At 47.6% G+C, this 20,019-nt stretch overlaps 1 protein-coding gene across 13 annotated transcripts in view; it reads right to left on the bottom strand.

Moving 5' to 3' along the window:
- The window catches only part of DLG4 (discs large MAGUK scaffold protein 4), a gene marked incomplete at its 5' end in the record, with an annotated part of 129,254 nt that overhangs the window by 60,898 nt on the left and 48,337 nt on the right, over positions 1–20,019 (bottom strand). For 2 of the 13 annotated variants that reach the window (XM_081167830.1, XM_081167835.1), the window contains one exon: positions 6,664–6,780. The exons of the other annotated variants lie outside the window; for them this stretch is intronic. In XM_081167830.1, coding sequence (XP_081023956.1) covers positions 6,664–6,780 — 117 coding nt within the window. Of the gene's footprint in view, positions 1–6,663; positions 6,781–20,019 lie in introns of those variants that run through there. 13 annotated transcript variants of the gene reach the window in all.

The following is a 20,019-nucleotide window of genomic DNA, read 5'->3' as shown; positions in this document are numbered from 1 at the left end:
TACCACTGTATTTCTAACGTATTTTTATTTATTGATGTACAAGCTGAGTAGGAGGAGGCAAGCAAAAAATGCTGAGAATCAGTGGTAGTCTTGACAGGCCACCCCAAAAGCAAACATCCAATTCTATACGGAGCTCAAAGGCTGCTTCTCACACCCACCTACAAAAATTCAGATAGTTAAAGCCTGCAAAGCCTTCTTCCAGTCCTTTGCTGGGCAGTGGCCAATCAGAAGCTTCTCCTGGGAAGACCAGAAGCAGGACATGAGCACAATAGCCCTCCCCCACATGTGATCCCCAGAAAACGGCAATCCGGGGCATTTACTACCTCTGATCCTCAAGGTACCATACAATCAATACATGACTCGTAGCCATTCTGAGCCTTCTCCTCCATGAATCCATCCAGCTCCCATAGCTGACGGCCTCCACACTTTGTGGCAGGGATTTCCATAAGAGCATAAGATGAGCCCTGCTGGGTGAGGCCCACAGCCCATCTAGTCCAGCATCCTGTTCTCACAGCAGCCAACCAGATGCCTGTAGGAAATCTGCAAGCAGGACCCAAGCGAAAGAGGACTGTGCTGCGGTTTCCACAAACTGGTATACAGAAGCATCACTGCCTCCAACCATGGTGGCAGACACCCTTTGATCACTTTCTCCCCCGTGAATTTGTCTGATCCTCTTTTAAAGTCATCCAAGTTGGTGGCCGACACTGCCTCTCGTGGAAGGGAGTTCCACAGTTTAACTATGCACTCCTTCTTTTTGCTGGTCCTAAATCTACTGCCCATCCATTTCAGTGGATTACCTCAGTTAACTTATCACTTATCCACTTTTGCCATCCATGCCTTGCATTGTTTTTACAAGTTTCAATGACAGTTTCCTCCCCTCACCCCCCACCCCGCTGGTGACCTTGAGATGTTCTGAATTACAATGGCAGTGCTGACTGGGGCTGATGGGAGTTGTAGTCCGAAACACCTGGAGGGAACCAGATTGGCTCTATCATTCCCTGCTCCCCTCCAGTTAGCCTCCCCACCCCTCTCAAGCTAATGAGTAAAGAAGAAGAAGAGTTTGGATTTGATATCCCGCCTTTCAGTCCCTTTAAGGAGTCTCAAAGCGACTAACATTCTCCTTTCCCTTCCTCCCCCACAACAAACACTCTGTGAGGTGAGTGGGGCTGAGAGACTTCAGAGAAGTGTGACTGGCCCAAGGTCACCCAGCAGCTGCAGGTGGAGGAGCGGAGACGTGAACCCAGTTCCCCAGATTACGAGACTACCGCTCTTAACCACTACATCACACTGGCTTTAAGGTGAGGATTTAAAACAATGTATTTGTAGATCATTCCTCCAAAGGGCCTGTGAAAACATCTATGGGGTGGAGTCCACTTTATCTTCATAACAACTCTTTAAGGCAGGGCAAAGGCCAATGAATAGGTCTGCTAGGTGAGCAGCAACCTGAGTATTTCATGCTCTACACTGGAAACCCCACTCTGCTTTTTAGCCAGGAAATGGTTGCTGCCTCTAGAACACTGGCTCCCAAACTCTGCCCTCCCCGCCTTCCCAGGCAATGGACCACTTGAAAATTGCTGAGAGTCTTGGCAAACCACTTAATGCTTTTTCTGCCCCACTGTAGCAACGGTAATGAGCTAAGCTAGATGCTCTATGGCTTTTAATTGTGTTTTGCATTCCTTCTTTTACTCCTTAAATTGTATTTGATTGAATTACAATTTGCATTTCATAGAGTTCAAATTGCAATACAGTAAAATATAATTTAAGAAATAAAATAAGCAATAAAAATGCAATTATATATCCATGTGAATACTTAATGCAGGCCTGCTGCGGACCACTTGAATGAAGCTCGCAGGCTGCTAGGGGGTCCATGGACCACAGATATGGAGCCTCTGTTCTAGGATGGTCCGCCCACCAAGGAATGGCAAAGCATCATAAAGAAATCAGTCCAGCAGGAATGACACTCAGAGAAGAACCAAATTTTCAACGCCAGGTTACCAATCATGTGCACTGGGCCACACTAGATTTATGGTGTTTACATGTTAACACAAAAACCACAACAACAATGCACATCTGTTTTGCATATATTATAACACAATTCCATTCCACATATGTTCTTATGTACTATTGCCATAATATATAGTACTGTCATAGCTCTCAACTACATTGATTGCTTCATACTATTTATGGGCCCTACTGACTCAGTTTGTGGCTTCCGTGTTGTTGTTTTTTAAGGGGGCCTTCCTAAGCATTTGTGTTTCCATTTCAAAACCACATCCTTGAGAGTCTCACACCAGAGGATGAACCTTTTCCACTTGTGGGCTTAGAAACTGTAAGCAAAATGGCATTTCCCGCTGCGGTATACTCTTGGTGTAACCTCTTCTCCACATGGTTTGCCACTAGACCATAAAGGAAAGCAGCCACAACACAACACCCTCTCCTATGTTGGCTGGGCTGATGGGAATTGTAGTCCAAAACAGCTGGAAGACAGCTCCCCTTGGACTCCTATCATTTTATTGACTATTATGTTTTACCATTTAAAACATTCTCCCCCTCCCCCTAGATACCCCCCCCCCCGAGTCCTTTGGGACGGAATAGCAAGGTATTAAATATCCCAAGGCTGCAATCCTATCTCCGCTTACTTGGGAGTAAGCCCCACTGAATTCAATTAAACTACCGTATTTTTCGCTCTATAAGACGCACCAGACCACAAGACGCACCTAGTTTTTGGAGGAGGAAAACAAGAAAAAAAATATTCTGAATCCCAGAAGCCAGAACAGCAAGAGGGATCGCTGCGCAGCGAAAGCAGCGATCCCTCTTGCTGTTCTGGCTTCTGGGATAGCTGCGCAGCCTGCATTCGCTCCATAACACACACACACAGTTCCCCTTACTTTTTAGGAAGGAAAAAGTGAGTCTTATAGAGCAAAAAATACGGTACTTCTGGGTATTAATGGTTTAGACTGCAGCCTAAATAAAGGGACATTTATTTAGACAGCAGACAGTATAATCAACTCTAACAAAGTGTCCAGCCCAGAGACACAGACCAGCAGCCACAGACTTGAGGGGAAAACAGCTCTCTAGCTAAATTTGGGGTGGTGGAGAATTTAACACTCAAATCAAGTCACAAAGCTCTTCCAGTTCCACTTTCCTAAAATCATTTATACACATGCATAGACACAGCACTGTACAATTATGAAATCTACAAAATTCTTGCAACTCACAGCCTGGTGGGAGAACCTAATATACAGCCATAAGCCACACCCATGGTTTCTGGTTGGCTGGTGGCACAGCCTGGATAGCTATTGGCTGCTCTCTACCTATATAAAGCTATGTAAGAACTTCATCTCTGTAGAAGAAAATTTGAGCTGGGATGAAATAAATAAATCCATAAATTTTATTGGGTGATAAGAAGTCCATGTGGTGGTTGGTGGTAGTATTAGTATTTAGATGAACTGTATAAATGACAGCTCTATTTGACACCTAAAATAGAAATGAAGTTCAGAAGCAGGAAGTTTTAACACCTGTCAAATCTGCATGCAAAGTTTATGTAAAGCAGTATTCAAATAATTGGAGAGTTAAAAAATGTCTTAGAAATGAAAGTGAATAAGTGAAGGGGCTGGAAGCCAGGGGTCCTGAACCTTATGAAAGGTTGAGGAGGGAAGAATAGTGGCCACAGCGATGCGTGTGATTTGCAGTGGCGGGCAGGCTGTAGAGCGATTGGCGGCCGAATAGGTAGCGTCTTATACATGGGGGTGTCTTATACACAGAAAAATACAGTAGTTAAACCATGGAAGATGCTCCCACATGAGATTAGCAATGGCCACCAACTTGGATGGCTTTAAGACAAATTAACAGAAGAAAAGGTTATCAATGCCTTCTGGCCATGATTACTATGGTCTACCTGTACTGTCAGAGGCAGCAATGCCTCCAAACAGCACCGGATTTAGGGCGGTGTGGGCCCATGTGGTCCAAAATCCTTTTCTCACAAGAATTGAAGCCCACAAGTAGGAACTGGTATCCAGAGGCAGACTTTGGTAATCTTTTGTAATATGGCACCCTGTGCAAGGCCCAATTTTGGCACCCCCAAATGAATCTTCCCAGTTATGGATCTTCTCTATTTTGTGGCCCCTTGGCTTGGCCCCTTGGGGAAACCACCAGCACCCGCCCTAAATCCGATGCTGTTCAGAGGCATTTTTAGTTCTGACAGTAGAGGCAGAATGTGGTTGTCATGGCTAGAAGCCACTGATAGCCCTCTCCTCCTCCATGAATTTGTCTCATCTGCTTTTAAAGCCATCTAGCTTGACAGCCATCACTGCCTCCTGTGGCAGGGAGTTTCATAGTTTAACTGTGTGCTGTGTGAATGACTTTCTTTTATCTCTCTTGAATCTTCCAACATTCAGCTTCATTGGATGTCCGCAAGTTATGAGAGGAGGAAAAGCTTTATGTCCTTGGAGATTCTTCAGTTTTTACCTTTGCAGATAGACAGTACTTCATTACAGCAACTTCCTTAAGTATACAGTGGTACCTCGGGTTACATACGCTTCAGGTTACATACGCTTCAGGCTACAGACTCCGCTAACCCAGAAATTGTACCTCGAGTTAAGAACTTTGCTTCAGGATGAGAACAGAAATCGTGCGGCGGCAGCACAGCGGCAGCGGGAGGCCCCATTAGCTAAAGTGGTACCTCAGGTTAAGAACAGTTTCAGGTTAAGAACAGACCTCAAGAACAAATTAAGTTCTTAACCCGAGGTGGGTCGGGTGGGCAGGAGAGATACGAGGCTCAAATGATTCTTGGGTTGGTATTTTTCTTAATTTTGCATGAGTGTGAGTGCAAAATATTTCTTCCTCCCTCCCACCCCCAATCCTCAGCAGGCCTCCCCGCTTCTACCTGGGCTCTCTGATGTGTTTCATGCTTGGTACAACGCCACGTCCAACCTCCCACAACCATGCGCCTGGAAGGGGGGGGCACCCCATCCATCTTTCGCTCCCTTCTTTGATCTTTCCTTTTAAGCTTTGACAAGGAAGCTTTGAAAAGGGACAAAAGACAAGATTGAGAAGGAGGGGTGCAGTGTAGAGAAAAGAAGAAAGAAGATCTCTAAGACCAGTCTTTGCCAACCTGGTCCTCTCCTAAGGTTTTAGACTACAACTCCCATCAGCCTCAGCCAGCATGGCCAATTGTCAAAGGCCAATACGGTTACGTACGGTACTTAATTCGTTTCAGAGGTCCGTTCTTAACCTGAAGCACCACTTTAGCTCATGGGGCCTCCCGCTGCTGCTGCTGCTGCTGCTGCTCTTGCGCCGTTGCCGCCGCGCGATTTCTGTTCTCATCCTGAAGCAAAGTTCTTAACTCGAGGTACTATTTCTGGGTTAGCGGAGTCTGTAACCTGAAGAGTCTGTAACCTGAAGCGTCTGTAACCCAAGGTACCACTGTAGTGGTTTTTTCTGGAGGAAGGCAGGGAAATTCTTGAACAGATCTACTAAGCCAGTCTTTGCCAAACGGGCACCCTTCATATGGTTTGGGTTAAAACTGACGGGAGTTGTAGTTCAAAACATCTGGAGGGTGTCAGGTTGGCAAGGGCTGCCTCCTGCGAGACTTGGGTCTCAAATAGGGGATAAGCTTGGGGTGGAAATGCTGGGCTTATTCTCTGGAGGGGTGACTGGGAAGTTTTCTCCCTCCTCCCTCTTACTTCCCACTTTACCTCCTCCTCCTCCCCCCACTTGGCTTGTCACTGCATTATTACAACCCTCCTTCACTCAGTGTCAGAAGATTAAAAAGCGTAATCCCCAGGTTCACAAGCACAGCCAGGACTTTACGAGGAGACAAGCCTCGGGCTGGTGAAGATTAAAGTCAGCTCAGAAAAATATCCCCCCTTCCTTGCCCTGACAAAAGCTCCTCCTTGCACACTGAAAACTGTAAGGAGAAGACTCCCACGACCCCAGCCCACCCCTGCCCCAATTCCCCAGCATACATAGGGCACCACTAATGTCACCCCACACTCACCCAAATCCCTGGATTCAAGAGTTCTCAACCCTAGGAGTGATTGAAGAACCTCTGGGGAAGAAAATGGAAGTGGGGCCAGATTCTAGGACCCCGGGTCTAGTCATCGGCTCCCTACCCCATGTTTGCACACCATCTTTTAAAAAAGAGGTGAAGGGAGCAGAAATCTCAGCATCAGGACCAGGCGCAATATGGGAAACTCATCGAAGCAGGCACCACTATGCAAGCGGGGCCTAGAGGCTGGCGCTCACGATCCTTTGCACAACCATGTCCCCACAGAAGTGTGGAGGCACCCCCACCCCCACCCCTGGGCGCTCGCCGGAGAAGTCAGGCGCCTCCCTCCCGAGAGAGACGCTTGCACGCCAGTCGCTTCTCGCCCCCACCTTCGCGCCTTCCCCGATGGAGCAGGCCACACAACCTTGCACGCCGCTCAACCTTGCACTTTGCTCAAGCGCACATCCTGAATTCCGCTGGGCCAGCTTTCCCAACACCGCCAGCCCCCCCCCCCAAAGATGCATCCCTGAACAAACTCCCTGCGCCTTATCCAGGCGCTTGCACGTTTGCACAGCGGGCTGTCACAGTCGGATCGCCAGCTTTGCACGGATCGTCTCGCCTCTTCTCCCGACCTCGGATGCCCGCCTCCCACCCGCGCCACGATCCGTCCTTACCTTGCAGCCGAAGACGAGCGAGAGGGTCCGGTTGCTGCAGGTGACCTTGCACTGGCACAGGACGGGCGAGAAGCAGCCCAGCTTGCGGAACGGGGGGGACACGCCGTTCAGGCCCATCCCCCTCGCGCCCCCCCGCCTGCCCCCATCGGCTACGCGCCGCCGCCGCGGCCAGGGGGCGCCCCCCGACTCTGCCCCATCGCCCGCCGCACCTGCCGCCCGCCCGCCGCCAGCTGCTGCCGCTGCCCGCCAGGCCGGCCTGCCTGCCCTAATCCCCTCCCCTCCCTCCTCCCCTCCCTCGCCAGGCCAGCCTCCTCCCCGCCAGAGCCCAGGAGGAGAGACGCCCACTAGGCCGCACGTGCACGGATCCCGGGACGGGACCGGGGTCCAGTCGGTCAGCCCAGTATCCCGTTTCCAAGGGCGGACGGCCCCAAAAGCTCACAAGTCGGCAGGGCGGGAAGGCACCAGCCCTTTCCCCCTTGCAGCTCCCTAGCCGCAGGCACTGAGAAGTAACACTGCCCCTGAACATGGGGGCTCTGCTCTCAGTCTCCATGCGCCCCCACTTAAGGGTCTCCGCGTATTTGCCTTTCTGGCAGCGTGTGGGAAACATGGGCTTGTATGCGAGAAGCCCCATTGTAGCGGACAGATACATTGATTCCAGTGGGTCTACTCTGAGTAGGATTTAGCTGACAACAAGCATTCTTGGGCTGCCAGTAACCTGTGTGGCCAGTTTTCAGAGATTATTATGAGAGTTGGAAGTTGAGGTCTCTCATCTCCCGTTTATGGAACAATCTTAACTAGCAGTCATAGGAAGCTGACTTATTTCCAGCAGTGTCTGTACCCACACTGAATGGCAGCGGTTACCCCAAGTTTCAGACCAGTCTTTCTCAGCCCTTTCTGAAAAATGGCTTGTTGCCATTGGGGATTGACCCTGCAACCTTCTGCATTCAAAGCAGTTGTTCTCCCAGTGACCCCTTCCCTAACGTCATCCTGCTCCTCACCCTCCCTAGCCCATATCTTTTTATTCAACATCTTTATCAACGACTTGGATGGTGGACTCAAGGGCATTTCCAACCCAGCCCCATCTTCTCTGGGTATAACATGCAATATTATGCACAAGATGTTACTTAACTGGCAAAGAGACAGGCCCCTGCCTGCAAGTTACTTAAACTCTACATTTGCTCAGTCTGCAATCTCATACCCTAAACAAGCCACCTGTGCTTGCTGGGGCTGATAGGAGTTCAAAACTACTGAAGGGTGACAGAATGGCAAAACCTGGCCTAAAGTTACCTGCAAGTAAGCCTAAGCATATGCAACCAAAGGCGTCTCCAGAAAACATATTCATTGAGTATTCTGATTTGCTTGCACAAATTTATACTGTAGTTAGATGATATCTGGACTTAACTGAGCATTTGTTATTACTTCTTTGCAAACAGGTTATATGACAAGGAGCACTTGTGCTGACGGGGGTGTTTGGACATCTTCCCGTTAAGTCATTTGTGCACCCCAGCCTTTTCAATGCATTTTCCTGTCACTTTCCAAAACTGCAACAAGTTCCAATTCTTTTTAAAAGTCGATTTGCCATGCTGGGTCAAGAGAGCCTTTGAGTCCACTTTAAAATACGCAATCCTAAACTTCTGGTATGCACTTGAATCCCTCCTGTGAAATACTGACACCCTGGAGGCACCCTGAGACAACTGTGTATTCCTTCCCTGTTCATCCCCTGCCTCCTCACCAGCTGTTTATTTTCCCTACGGTGAATTTTCTTTGTAGGCTCCGTTGGACACAGACTTGATGTCTTGGGATACTGTGAAGTGTCATGGGCACAGCTGGCATAAAATAAATATATCCCAGCATACTAAGCCTTTATTCTGTGCCCCACCATGACCACCTTCAATGCCAACTGACAACAGTTACCCCACAATGAATTAACAGGAACACCAAGCTGGGGAAAAACCAGTGTGGTGTAGTGGTTAGAGCATCAGACACAGTTCCAATCCCCACTCAGCCATGCAGCTGACCTTGGGCCAGCCACCGTCTCTCAGTCTAATTTACCTCACAGGATTGTCGTGAGGATAAAATGGAGGGGTGGAGGAGAACTATGTATGCAGCCTTGAGCTCCTTGGAGGAAAGGTGAGATATAAATGTAATAAATAGGAAATCAAATAATCACACATCACATTTGGGTCCCAATTTAGCCTCATACCCTATGGAACTACCTTTCCCCTCCCCTGCAGATTAGCCAGGCGTACAAACCTGAAGCCTCACCCCCAGTTCCCAAATGAGGGAATTCTGCAAGAAAAGGATGAAGGTGGGAGGTAACTGGGTTTCAAATATTGTGAAATGGGAATTGTAACCTGTCCAAGATTTTACTAGTCCAGCTGGAGTGTGTATATATATGTTCAACACATTTGCTTTTTCAGTTATTTAGCACTGCAGCTATTATGTATACCACTGATTTTTTGGTATTATGTTTATTGTTTGGAAATGGGTATTATATTGATTTGAATTTATTGTTCATCATTTTCTTAGATGGCTGTTACAGGGAGTTTTTTAAGAAAATGCATAGAGAATATGCACTGATGTTAGGATTGATGTTATATGCTCAAACCGCCTTGCTCTGGTGCGCAACCTGGTCACTGAATTCTGTACCAGCTGATGTTTCCAAACCATCTTCAGAGGCAACCCTATGTATAATGAACACATTGCAGTAATCTAACCTAAATGATACCACAGCATAGACAACAGAAATTAGACTAACCCAGTCCAGATAGGGGTACAGTTGGGCCACCAGCCATAGTGGATGGAAGGCATTCTGTGCCACCAGAAGATCAAATGACAGCAAAGGATCTAGAAGGACCCCCAAGCTGCATACTTGCTCCTTCAGAGAGAGTGTAACCCCCCTCAAGAGCAGGCCATCTCCCATCTATCCAGTCTAGGAAACAGCCCACTAATAGTACCTCAGTCTGGATTGAGCTTCAGTTTATTGGCTCTCCTCCAGTCCATTACTGAGGCAAGACATCAGTCCAGCACATCCACTCCCACACCTGCAGATGTAAAGGAGAAGCAGAGCTGTGTGTCTGCAGAATATTTCTGGCAACATACTCCAAAACTCTGGAAGACTCCACTCAGCAGTTTCATGTAGATGTTAAATAACATGTGGGATAAGATTAAACCCTGAGGAATACCACATTGAAGGCTCCACAAGGTCAAAGAGCACTCCTCAAGCATCATCCTCTGGAAATGACCATCCAAGTAGGTCCAGAACTGCTGCAAAGCACTGCTGCCCATCCCCAACTCAGACAGCCAGTCCAGAAGGTTACCACGATCAATGCTGAAAGCTGCTGAGAGGCTGAGGAGAATTAAGAGGGACACAATTCCCCTGTCTCTCCCCTGACATAAGTCATCATTCAGAGCGACCAAAGTAGTTTCTGTGCCAAAACCAGGCCTGAACTCTGATTAAAATGGATCTAGAAAACCAGTTTCCTCCGACAGCACCTGGATGAGGTTTGCAACCAGCCACTAAAGAAACTTGCCCAAGAAGGGGAGAACGGCAACTGACCAGTAATTATTTGCATTTTCCAAACCCGGGGAAGGTTTCTTAAGGAGTGGTTTAACCATTGCCTCCTTCAGGCAGGCAGGGACCATCATCTCTCACAAGGAGGCATTAACCACCTCCCTGGGCCAGCTCTCCCCTCCTTGCTAGTTTTTATCAGCTGGCAAAAGCCAGAGTGCAAGAAGTCACCCTGACTGGTCCAAGCATGTTGTCTAGATTCTAGAGCCTTACAAACTGAAACTCATCTAACAGAACAGAACTAGATAGTACTCTGGACACCCCTATTTAAACTCACTCTGTCAGTCTTAAAGCAGCTAATGAAATGCCTGGTTTTATTTGAGGTGTTCAGATGAGTGTTTCCAGCTCCCCCACCCCATTTTAAAATTGTTTATGCAGAGAACTGATATCACTGTGTATTGTGGGTTCATGTACTTTAATAATGTGTCAGGTGCTAAGGGAGTTCATAGATGAGCAAAGCGGGGTATTGAAAATGTTAGAGCACATCATTTAAAAGGAAAAAAACCCGAACAAGCAGCAAAGCATTTTCACCACTATCTGCCCCTTGCTCCTTCCTATCAAGCAACCCCCTCCTTCTCAAACAGCCAGCTGGCCTTGCCTGCAGATAAAACCTTGCAGACAACGCCTTGGCCAGTTTAATCAGAAATATTCGCATCCACAATAGGATTAGAACAGCAGATGCCACCGAAAGGAGAAAAAAGAGACAATGTGTGTGTGTAAGACAGCAAAATTTAATGCTAACTGGACAAGTGCCAAGTGCCAATGTAAATTCTCCTTACCCTATTCTCTTATTGCCTACCAATCTCTAGTAATGTTATTTTTTTCAAATAGAAGATTATTGTGTTCTTATCTTTTTAGTATTTTCCATTATGGAGAAGGTAAGTAGCTCCTTCAAACAATCACCTATTTTTGGAAAACCAAAAGTGCTTCTTGTACATTCACACACACAATCAAATTCTGATGAAAATAATTAAAATCCAATTTCCCCCCTCAAAGTGAACATATGAAGCTGTGTTAGACTGAATCAGGCCAACTGGTCCAGCCAGTTCAATATTCTCTACTCTGACTAGCAGTTCATGAAGGTACTGCAAGGGTCATCGAATCCAACTGCCTGCAATGCAAGAATCTCAACTAAAGCATCCATGACAGATGGCCATCCAACCTCTGCTTAAAAACCTCCAAGGAAGGAGAGTCCACAACCTCCTGAGGGAGTCAAAACAGCTCTTACCATCAGAAAGTTCACCTAACAGTTACCTTGTACAACCCACTTTTTGCAGGCTTCCTCGCAAGAATATCATGGTGGACTATGTTGAAAGCCTTAATGAAGTCAAGATAAACTATGTCTACAGCGTTCCCCTGATCCACAAAGCTTGTAACTCCATCAAAAAAAGAAAAAAAGAAATGAGATTTGTCTGGCATGACTTGTTTTTGAGAAACCCCCGCTGGCTCTTAGTAATCACAGCATCCTTTTCTTAGTGCTCACAGACCGCTGAATTATCTGTTCTAGGACCTTTCCTGGTATCAAAGTCAAGCACACTGGTTGCTAGTTACCTGGGTCTTCTTTTTCCCTCTTTTTGAAGATGGAGAACATTTGCGTGTCTCCAGTCTGCAGGGACCTCCCCTGTTCTCGAAGAATTCTCATCTGCAAGCTTCATTAATACCCTTGGGTGCAGCTCATCAGGCCTGGAGATATGAATTAATTTAAAATAGCTACGTGTTCCCTTACCACCTCTTTTCCTATCTTGGGCTGCAGTTCCCTCCTTACATCATTCATTCTGTTAGGTTGGGCATTGGTTTCCTTTTGGGTAAAAACAAAGGCAAAGTAGGTGCTGAACAGCTCTGCTTTTCCACATTTCTCCATCTTCTCCACTTAGGGAACCTACCACTTGCTTGTTCCTCCTCTTGCTTTGAACATAGCCGAAGAAACCTTTTATTATTATTTTTAATCTCTCTTGCAAGTCTGAGCTCATTCTGAGCTTTAGCCCGCCTGACATTCACCCTGCAACTGTTGGCTACTCATGTATACTCCTCTTTTGTGATTTCCCCTTTCTTCCATTTCTTATACATGCCCTTCTTAAATCTCAGCTCATCTGTAAGCTCTTTATACAGCCACACTGGTTTCTTTAGATGCCTCCCACTTTTCTTTCTTGTTGGAACTGTATGCACTTGGGCCTTCAATATTTCACCCTTAATAAACTCTCATCCATCTTGGACTCTTCTCTTTGAGAATTTCTGACCATGGGATCTCACTCAGTATCTCCTTAAACTTTTTGAAATTGGCTTTCTTAAAGTCCAGAGTGCATGTCTGACTACACTCAGCTTTCCCTTACTTCTGTATCTTGAAACCCAGGAGAACATGACCACTTCCTTCCACGTTTCTGAGTACTTCCACTTCGTTGATCAGTTCCTCTCTGTTGGTGAAGACCAGGTTCAAGACAGATGGTCCCCTTGTTGCTTCTTCCACCTTCTGGGAAATGAAATTGTCAGCAAGGCAATGGAGGAATTTGTTGGACCTTACATTCTTGGCAGAGTTTGAGTTCCACCAGATATCAGGGAAGTTGAGTCTCCCATGAGTGCTGTATCCCTCCTTTTAGAATGTTTGGTAATCTGCTCTAGGAGGGCGTCATCCAAGTCTTCAGTTTGGCTTGGTGGTCTATAGAGACACCCACAGCAAGGTCACTGTTGCTTTTCTCTCCTACAATTTTGACCCATATACTCTTAATCTGCCTTCCATGCTCCAGGTCATGGATTTCTTCACAAGTGTACACATCCTTTACATATAATCCTCCACCCTTCCTACTTCGTCTGTTCCTTTTGAACTCCTTTTCGAACCCTCAATTCCTACATTCCAGTCATGAGTCTCATCCCACCAGGTTTCAGTAATGCCTACCAGGTTATATTTGCCATCCTGTATTAAAAGCTCCAATTCATCTTGCTTGTTTCCCATACTCTGTGCATTTGCATAGAGACAACTGAAACCATGAATCATTTCCTCCAGCTGCTTCCTTCTTGTAGTTTCTTGCCCTTTAGCAGGTTTCTGGGGCACCACCTCAGTTTCCTCTTCATTAATGAAGCTATCCCCAGTACCAGGTGTTCTTCTGTCATCTGTAATGTTGTTTCCCTCCCCATCAGCATCTAGTTTAAAGTTCTCCTGATCAGGTTCACAAGACTCTTAGCAAACACATTCTTGCCAACTGCTGTGAGCTGTGGCCCATCTTTTGCTTCCTTGAGGAAGGAGACCATGATCCAAGAAGCCACCCCTTCCTGACACCACCACCTGTGCAGCCAGTGGTTTACTTCCAGTATTTTCCTCTCTCCTTGGGCCATGACTTTCAACAGTAAGGAGTGATGAAAAGATTACCTGTGACCCAAGGCTCTTCAGCTTCCTGCCCAGAGTCTCATAGTCCCTAGCTATACAGTGGTACCCCGCAAGACGAATGCCTCGCAAGACGGAAAACCCGCAAGACGAAAGGGTTTTCTGTTTTGGAGGCGCTTCGCAAGACGAATTTCCCTATGGGCTTGCTTCGCAAGACGAAAGCCCATAGGGAAATCTCCGGGGACCTATTTTAAATGCTGGCGGTGGGGAGCAAAGCCTTTCCCCCCCCCCCTCTGGCCTTCAGAAGAGGTCCAGGAAGGCCGGCGGGGGCCGAAAGGCTTTGCTCCCCACCGCCAGCATTTTAAAAGCAGTCCGGGATAGCAGGGAAGCGCTTCCCGCTATCGCGGACGGCTTTTGAAGGCAGGCGGGGGGGAGCAAAGACTTTCGCCCCCAGCCCGCCTTCAGAATAGGTCCAGGACCTCTTCTGAAGGCGGGCGGGGGGCGAAAGTCTTTGCTCCCCCCTGCCTGCCTTCCCGGGAGAGCGGAGAAAGGCAGCGCCTTTCTCCGCTGTCCCGGACGGCTTTTGAAGGCAGGTGGGGGGGGGAAAGACTTTCGCCCCCCGCCCGCCTTCAGAAGAGGTCCTGCACCTCTTCTGAAGGCGGGCGGGGGGCGAAAGTCTTTGCTCCCCCCTGCCTGCCTTCCCGGGAGAGCGGAGAAAGGCAGCGCCTTTCTCCGCTGTCCCGGACGGCTTTTGAAGGCAGGCGGGGGGGGAAAGACTTTCGCCCCCCGCCCGCCTTCAGAAGAGGTCCAGGACCTCTTCTGAAGGCGGGCAGGGGGCGAAAGTCTTTGCTCCCCGCGCCTGCCTTCCCGGGGCAGCGGAGACTTCTCTGCTGTCCCGGGCGATCTTAAAATGCTGGCGGGCGGCAAAGCCCTCCTGTCCCCGGAGCTTGCGGCGCGGGAGGTGGGGAGAAGGGCTTTTCTTCCCACCGCCAGCCTTCAGAACAGCCTTCTGAAGGCTGGCGGTGGGAAGAAAAGCCCTTGTCCCCCCCCCCCAGCCTTCAGAAGAGGTCGGGGGACAGACTGTCCCCGGACCTGGTCTGAAGGCGGTTTCCCTAGGAACGCATTAATTGATTTTCAATGCATTCCTATGGGAAACCGTGCATCGCAAGACGAAAAACTCGCAAGAAGAAAAAACTTGCGGAACGAATTAATTTCGTCTTGCGAGGCACCACTGTATGTTGAAGGCTGTGTGGGGCAGTATTGTTTGTACCCACATGAATCAAAAGGAAGGGGCTGCAGTCAGTGGGCTTTATAAGACTGGGCAACTGCACTATCACACTGTGAATCTTTGGCGCCTGGAAGGCAGGGTCTTAAAGGGAGAGAGTTAACCTGGGATCTTTTGAGTGCAAATTTGGTGCTCTTACATGTAGGCCACTTTCACACGATACATTTAAAGCACTATGATGCCACTTCATTGCTTCCCCCAAAGAATTCTGGGAACTTTAGCTTGCTGTGGGTCCTGAGAGTTGTTAGGAGACCCCTATACCCACTCCCACAGCTACAATTGCAAGAGTTCCCTGCAGGGGGCATGGACTGTTGAATCACTTTGAAAATTGTAGCTTTGTGAGGAGGAAAACTCTCAGTACTATAGCAAACTACAGGTCCCAGATTGCTTTGGGACAAAACTGTGACTGTTGAAAGTGGAATCATAGTGCTTTAAATGTATCATCTGAATGTGGCCAGCCTGTCCCCAAATCTGGGAATAGCATAACCCAATCACCCCACAAATATGACAGAAAATCCCAAATCTTTCCTCTTATTCACATTCACTGTGGTTTGAGTATACAAATACACACACACACACACACTGTAACTGTGTGGTCCTTTACTGAAAATGATTTTTTCAAAACTGGGGAGGGAAAGGGCCATGGAGACGGAGGTAGAATGGATGAAATAAGGGCTTTGCTGCTTTGCAGTGTGAAAGTCTTAATACAGTCTTTCAAAAACATTTGAGGAGTGGGGACTCCCCATTCAGAATTATACATTTCAGCCTCTCCAAAGTGCCAGACTATATCTCCCTAATTAGAAGATTGTTAAAAGATGCAACTGTCACATATAAAGACAAAGAGGTTCTTTCTGTGTGTGATGGCAGGACATACATATTGATTGAACGCCTGTGGGTTGATTTGGGAGGGGACATTGGTAGTGGTCCTTTGTCATTGAAGCATCTCAAAAAGAGCTTTGATAAACAGTGTGGATTAATCTGTCCGGCCAAGATGTCCTAGCAATGGTCCTGCAGGGGGCACCAGATGCCCAGTTTCAACAAGCTTCTGTCCTCCTGTGATGACAGATCAGACTATAAATTCGCAGGGGTTCTTACAGGCCTGGAAAAGCAGGAAAGATTTCACTGGTGCCAACTGTCTCCTAGGCCAGCCTTCTGGCCTCTACAAGCTCAGCCCCTCTGTGCCCAAACCAGTTTGACCTTCTTTCATAGGAACATACTAGGCAGTTGCCTGATCCTGAGTCTCAGACCACGGAAACATTCACACCCTATATTTAAAGTACTATGATACCACTTTAAATAGTCATGACTTCCCCCAATGAATTCTGGGAGCTGCAGTTTGTTAAAGGTGCAGAAAATGGTTAGGAGACCCCTTGTTTCCACAGAGCTACAATTTCCAGAGTTGCCTAGGAAGAGAGACTGTTAAACCATTCTGCAAACTGTAGCTCTGTGAGGGGAATCAGAAGGGGTGGTGGTCTCCTAACAACTCTCAGCATCTTTAACAAACTGCAGCTCCCACAATTGATTGGGGCAAGCCATGACTATGTAAAGTGGTATCATAGTGCTTTATATGTATGGTGTGAACGTCGCCCATTGTTACTCATATATATTGTCTACACCAGGGGTAGGCAACCTAAGGCCCGCAGGCCAGATGCGGCCCAATTGCCTTCTCAACCCGGCCCACGGATGGTCCAGGAATCAGCGTGTTTTTACATGAGTAGAATGTGTCCTTTTATTTAAAATGCATCTCTGGGTTATTTGTGGGGCATAGGAATTTGTTCATTCCCCCCCCCCAATACAATCCACCAAATGGTCTGAGGGACGGTGGACCGGCCCACAGCTGAAAAAGGTTGCTGACCCCTGGCTCTACATGGACAGGCAGCACCTGTTCAGGGTTCCAGGTAGGGGACAGTCAGTTACACTTGCCCCGGTCTCAGAGGGCTAAGCCAGCCAGGGGGCCCCACCAGGGACCAGCTGCCTTTTTGTTCTAGTTGATAACTTTATTCTAACAAGACTCCTGCCCCAGGCTTCAGATGCGATCTGCATTGCCCTGGCTCCATGTGAATAGTATCTAAACATGTGTCAGTTGGTTGACACAATCTGCCCTCTCAAGCCACAGAACATCCCATACACCAGGGGGTGCTATGTAGTGAAATCAGAACAGAGTAGTGGTGCTGGAGTAATGGTAATTCCTGCGTGATTAGCACCCTCTAGTGGGCATCCTATGCCTTTTAAGAGCATATCTCAGCACTGGTGATTCCAAGAAGATTCTACACACACACACACACACACACACACACACACACACACACACACACTTCATAAAGTTACCATTTGTAGTGCAGAATCAAGGAGGATCACAGCAGCTACTACCCTGATTTTAAAAAACCCGAAGCCTATGCTCAGTCAGTAGAGCATGAGACTCTTAATCTCAGGTAGGACTGCCATACGTCCAGGATTTCAAAGGTTGAATTGACGTCCAGGGGGGATTTTCGAAATGTGGCGCTTTGTCCTGGATCTTAGTTTTGGTTTTTACTTTCTGAAATATGGCAACCCTATCTCAAGGTCATGGGATCAAAACCCACTTTGGGCCAAATATTTTTTGCATTATAGGGGCTTGGACTAAACAGCCCTGGTTGTCCTTTTCAACTCTACAATTCTATGATTACAGAACTGAGTCTAGACCCTATATACAAGCTGTTTTCAGGGGAAGGAGTGAGGCCCTGATTAGGCCTTGGCCTTTATATTTCAGAAACTTTCGTCTCCCACATCACAGACATTTTCTTTTTTTCTATTACGTTTTATTATAATTTATATTCTGTGTTAGCCCCCCTGAGCCCGGCCCTGGCTGGGGAGGGCAAGGTATAAATATAAATTATTATTATTATTATTATTCTGTTTCCTGCTGTTTTATTCACTTTGCACCTTGCAGGGCAGTAGGAGAGAACAGCGATTCTGAGAATGTGCAAAGAGTCTTCGGCTCATCAATGGGTAAATACTGCCAACTTCATAGCTATGGGATTTGGGCAACTAGGGTATTTAAATTAAGAGCAGGGAGAAGGGAGAATTAGCAACCTATTCACTCCTTCCAGTGTCCTTCCTCCCTGCAGCTGAAATGGCTGGACGTGGTCTGCGTGGGCTATGCTAAGATCATTAATCCTTGGTGTTAATCAGAGATTCTCCCCAGCCCTTTCCCTGTATAGATGAGAGAAGGCTACACCCCCCTCCTCCAGCTGAGTAGGCCACAGAGACACAGCTGTTTCTCCTACACACACACACACCAGACCCAAAGTACTCTGTCCTGGTATCAAACACACAATCTGCCACACAGTACAATTTAAAGGATCTTTTCTTCTATGTACAGAGTCCCGCAATAAGTACATAAGAAGAGCCTGGCTGCTGGATCAGGCCAACTGTCCAACTAATCCAGCATCCTGTTCTCACAGTGGCCAACCGGATGCCTGTGGGAAGCTTTCATTCAAAACCTGTGCAACAGCAACACTCTTCCCACTTGTGATCCTAAAATACTGGTATTCAGAGGTGTACTGCCTCCGGCAGTGAAGGGAGGACACAGCCATCGTGGCTAGTAGCCATTGTAGCCAGCATAACTTAATCAGCAATCATGTTAGGAACGTAAAAAGAGCCAAAGGGGGACCCATCTAGTTCAGCATCCTTGTCTCACAGTGACCAATCAGATGCCCCCAAAGGGAAGCCTGCAAGCAGGACCCGAGTGGTCCTGCTTAGTGGTCCTCCCTCCATAGAGGAGGGAGAAAGGTTGTTTTCTGCTGCTCCAGAGAAGCGGACACGGAGCAATGGATCCAAACTACCAGAAAGAAGATTCCACCTAAACATTAGGAAGAACTTCCTGACAGTAAGAGCTGTTCGACAGTGGAATTTGCTGCCAAGGAGTGTGGTGGAGTCTCCTTCTTTGGAGGTCTTTAAGCAGAGGCTTGACAACCATATGTCAGGAGTGCTCTGATGGTGTTTCCTGCTTGGCAGGGGGTTGGACTCCATGGCCCTTGTGGTCTCTTCCAACTCTAGGATTCTATGAGTGCAACAGCGGCACTCTCCCCACTTGTGATCCCCAGCAACTGGCATACTGCATATCAAAGCAAGATAAAGCAACACAGAAAAACAAAAAACCCAACAGCTGTCAACATGTTGCATGAGCATCCCAAAACATTCAAATTAAGACTATAGGAAGCTGCCTTATACCAGGCGAAACAATTCCTCCATCTAGCCCAGTACTCTCTGCTCTCTGACCAGTAGTGGCTCCCCAGAATCTCAAGCAGTAAGACAGCCAGCATGGCACTGTGGTTAGAGTGTTCCAATCCTCACTCAGCCATGAAGCTCACCGGGTGACCTTGGGCCAGTCACACACTCTCAGCACAGCCTACTTCACAGGGTTGTTGTGAGGATACAATGGGGAGAACTATGGGGAGTCACCTTGAGTTCCATGGAGGAAAGGTACTGGAGAAGAAGAACTCTCCCATTATTTGCCACCTGATTCTTTTAATGAGAAGTGCTGCTGGGATTGAACCTGAGGTCTTCTCTTGCATGCAAAACACTTGTTCTGCCATAGAGCTATGGCCTTTCCCCATAAGAATTCACAAAGACACATCCCCACCAATGATAACATTAAGCCCCAAGGGAGTGTATTTGCCTATTTGGGTCTCCGGCACCAAGTGTTGTTGAGTGGCTCACAAAGAGACACAATGAGGTTCAGAGACCTTAATGAGTAGGCTTCAAGCTCAGCCTGATGAGGTAGGCCGGCCTTTGCCAGCCTGGTGCTCTCAAGATGTTTTGGACAACAATTCCCAACAGCCCCAGTCAGCTGATAGGAGCTTAAGTCCCAAACATCTGAAGGGCACCATGGTGGTGAAGTCTCAGGTAGGCTGTTAATAAAGTACTGTACATAATTTAAGGTCAACGTCCCTTGACTTGACATGAGGCGAGCCCTCTGGCCAAAGGTAACGGGGGGACGGCCGCATGGCGGAAGGGGATAAGCAAGCCCCCACATGTCATGGTTCAGGTCAGCCTCGTCATCCGTGCAAGAGAGTCAGGTTAAGCTCGGTTGTCCTTGTTAGTGGATTTGGGATTAAAGCGAGAACATAAAACAGCATTTAAGCTGCATGGAAGGAAAACAATCCTGAGCTGGAAGCAAAAATGGAGGTGTTGATGTTTATT

This window comes from Podarcis bocagei (assembly GCF_964188305.1).
Source record: "Podarcis bocagei genome assembly, chromosome: 13".
NCBI classification, from domain to species: Eukaryota; Metazoa; Chordata; class Lepidosauria; order Squamata; family Lacertidae; genus Podarcis; species Podarcis bocagei.
Note: the sequence above shows the minus strand (reverse complement) of the source record. Positions and strands in the feature narration are given on the sequence as shown.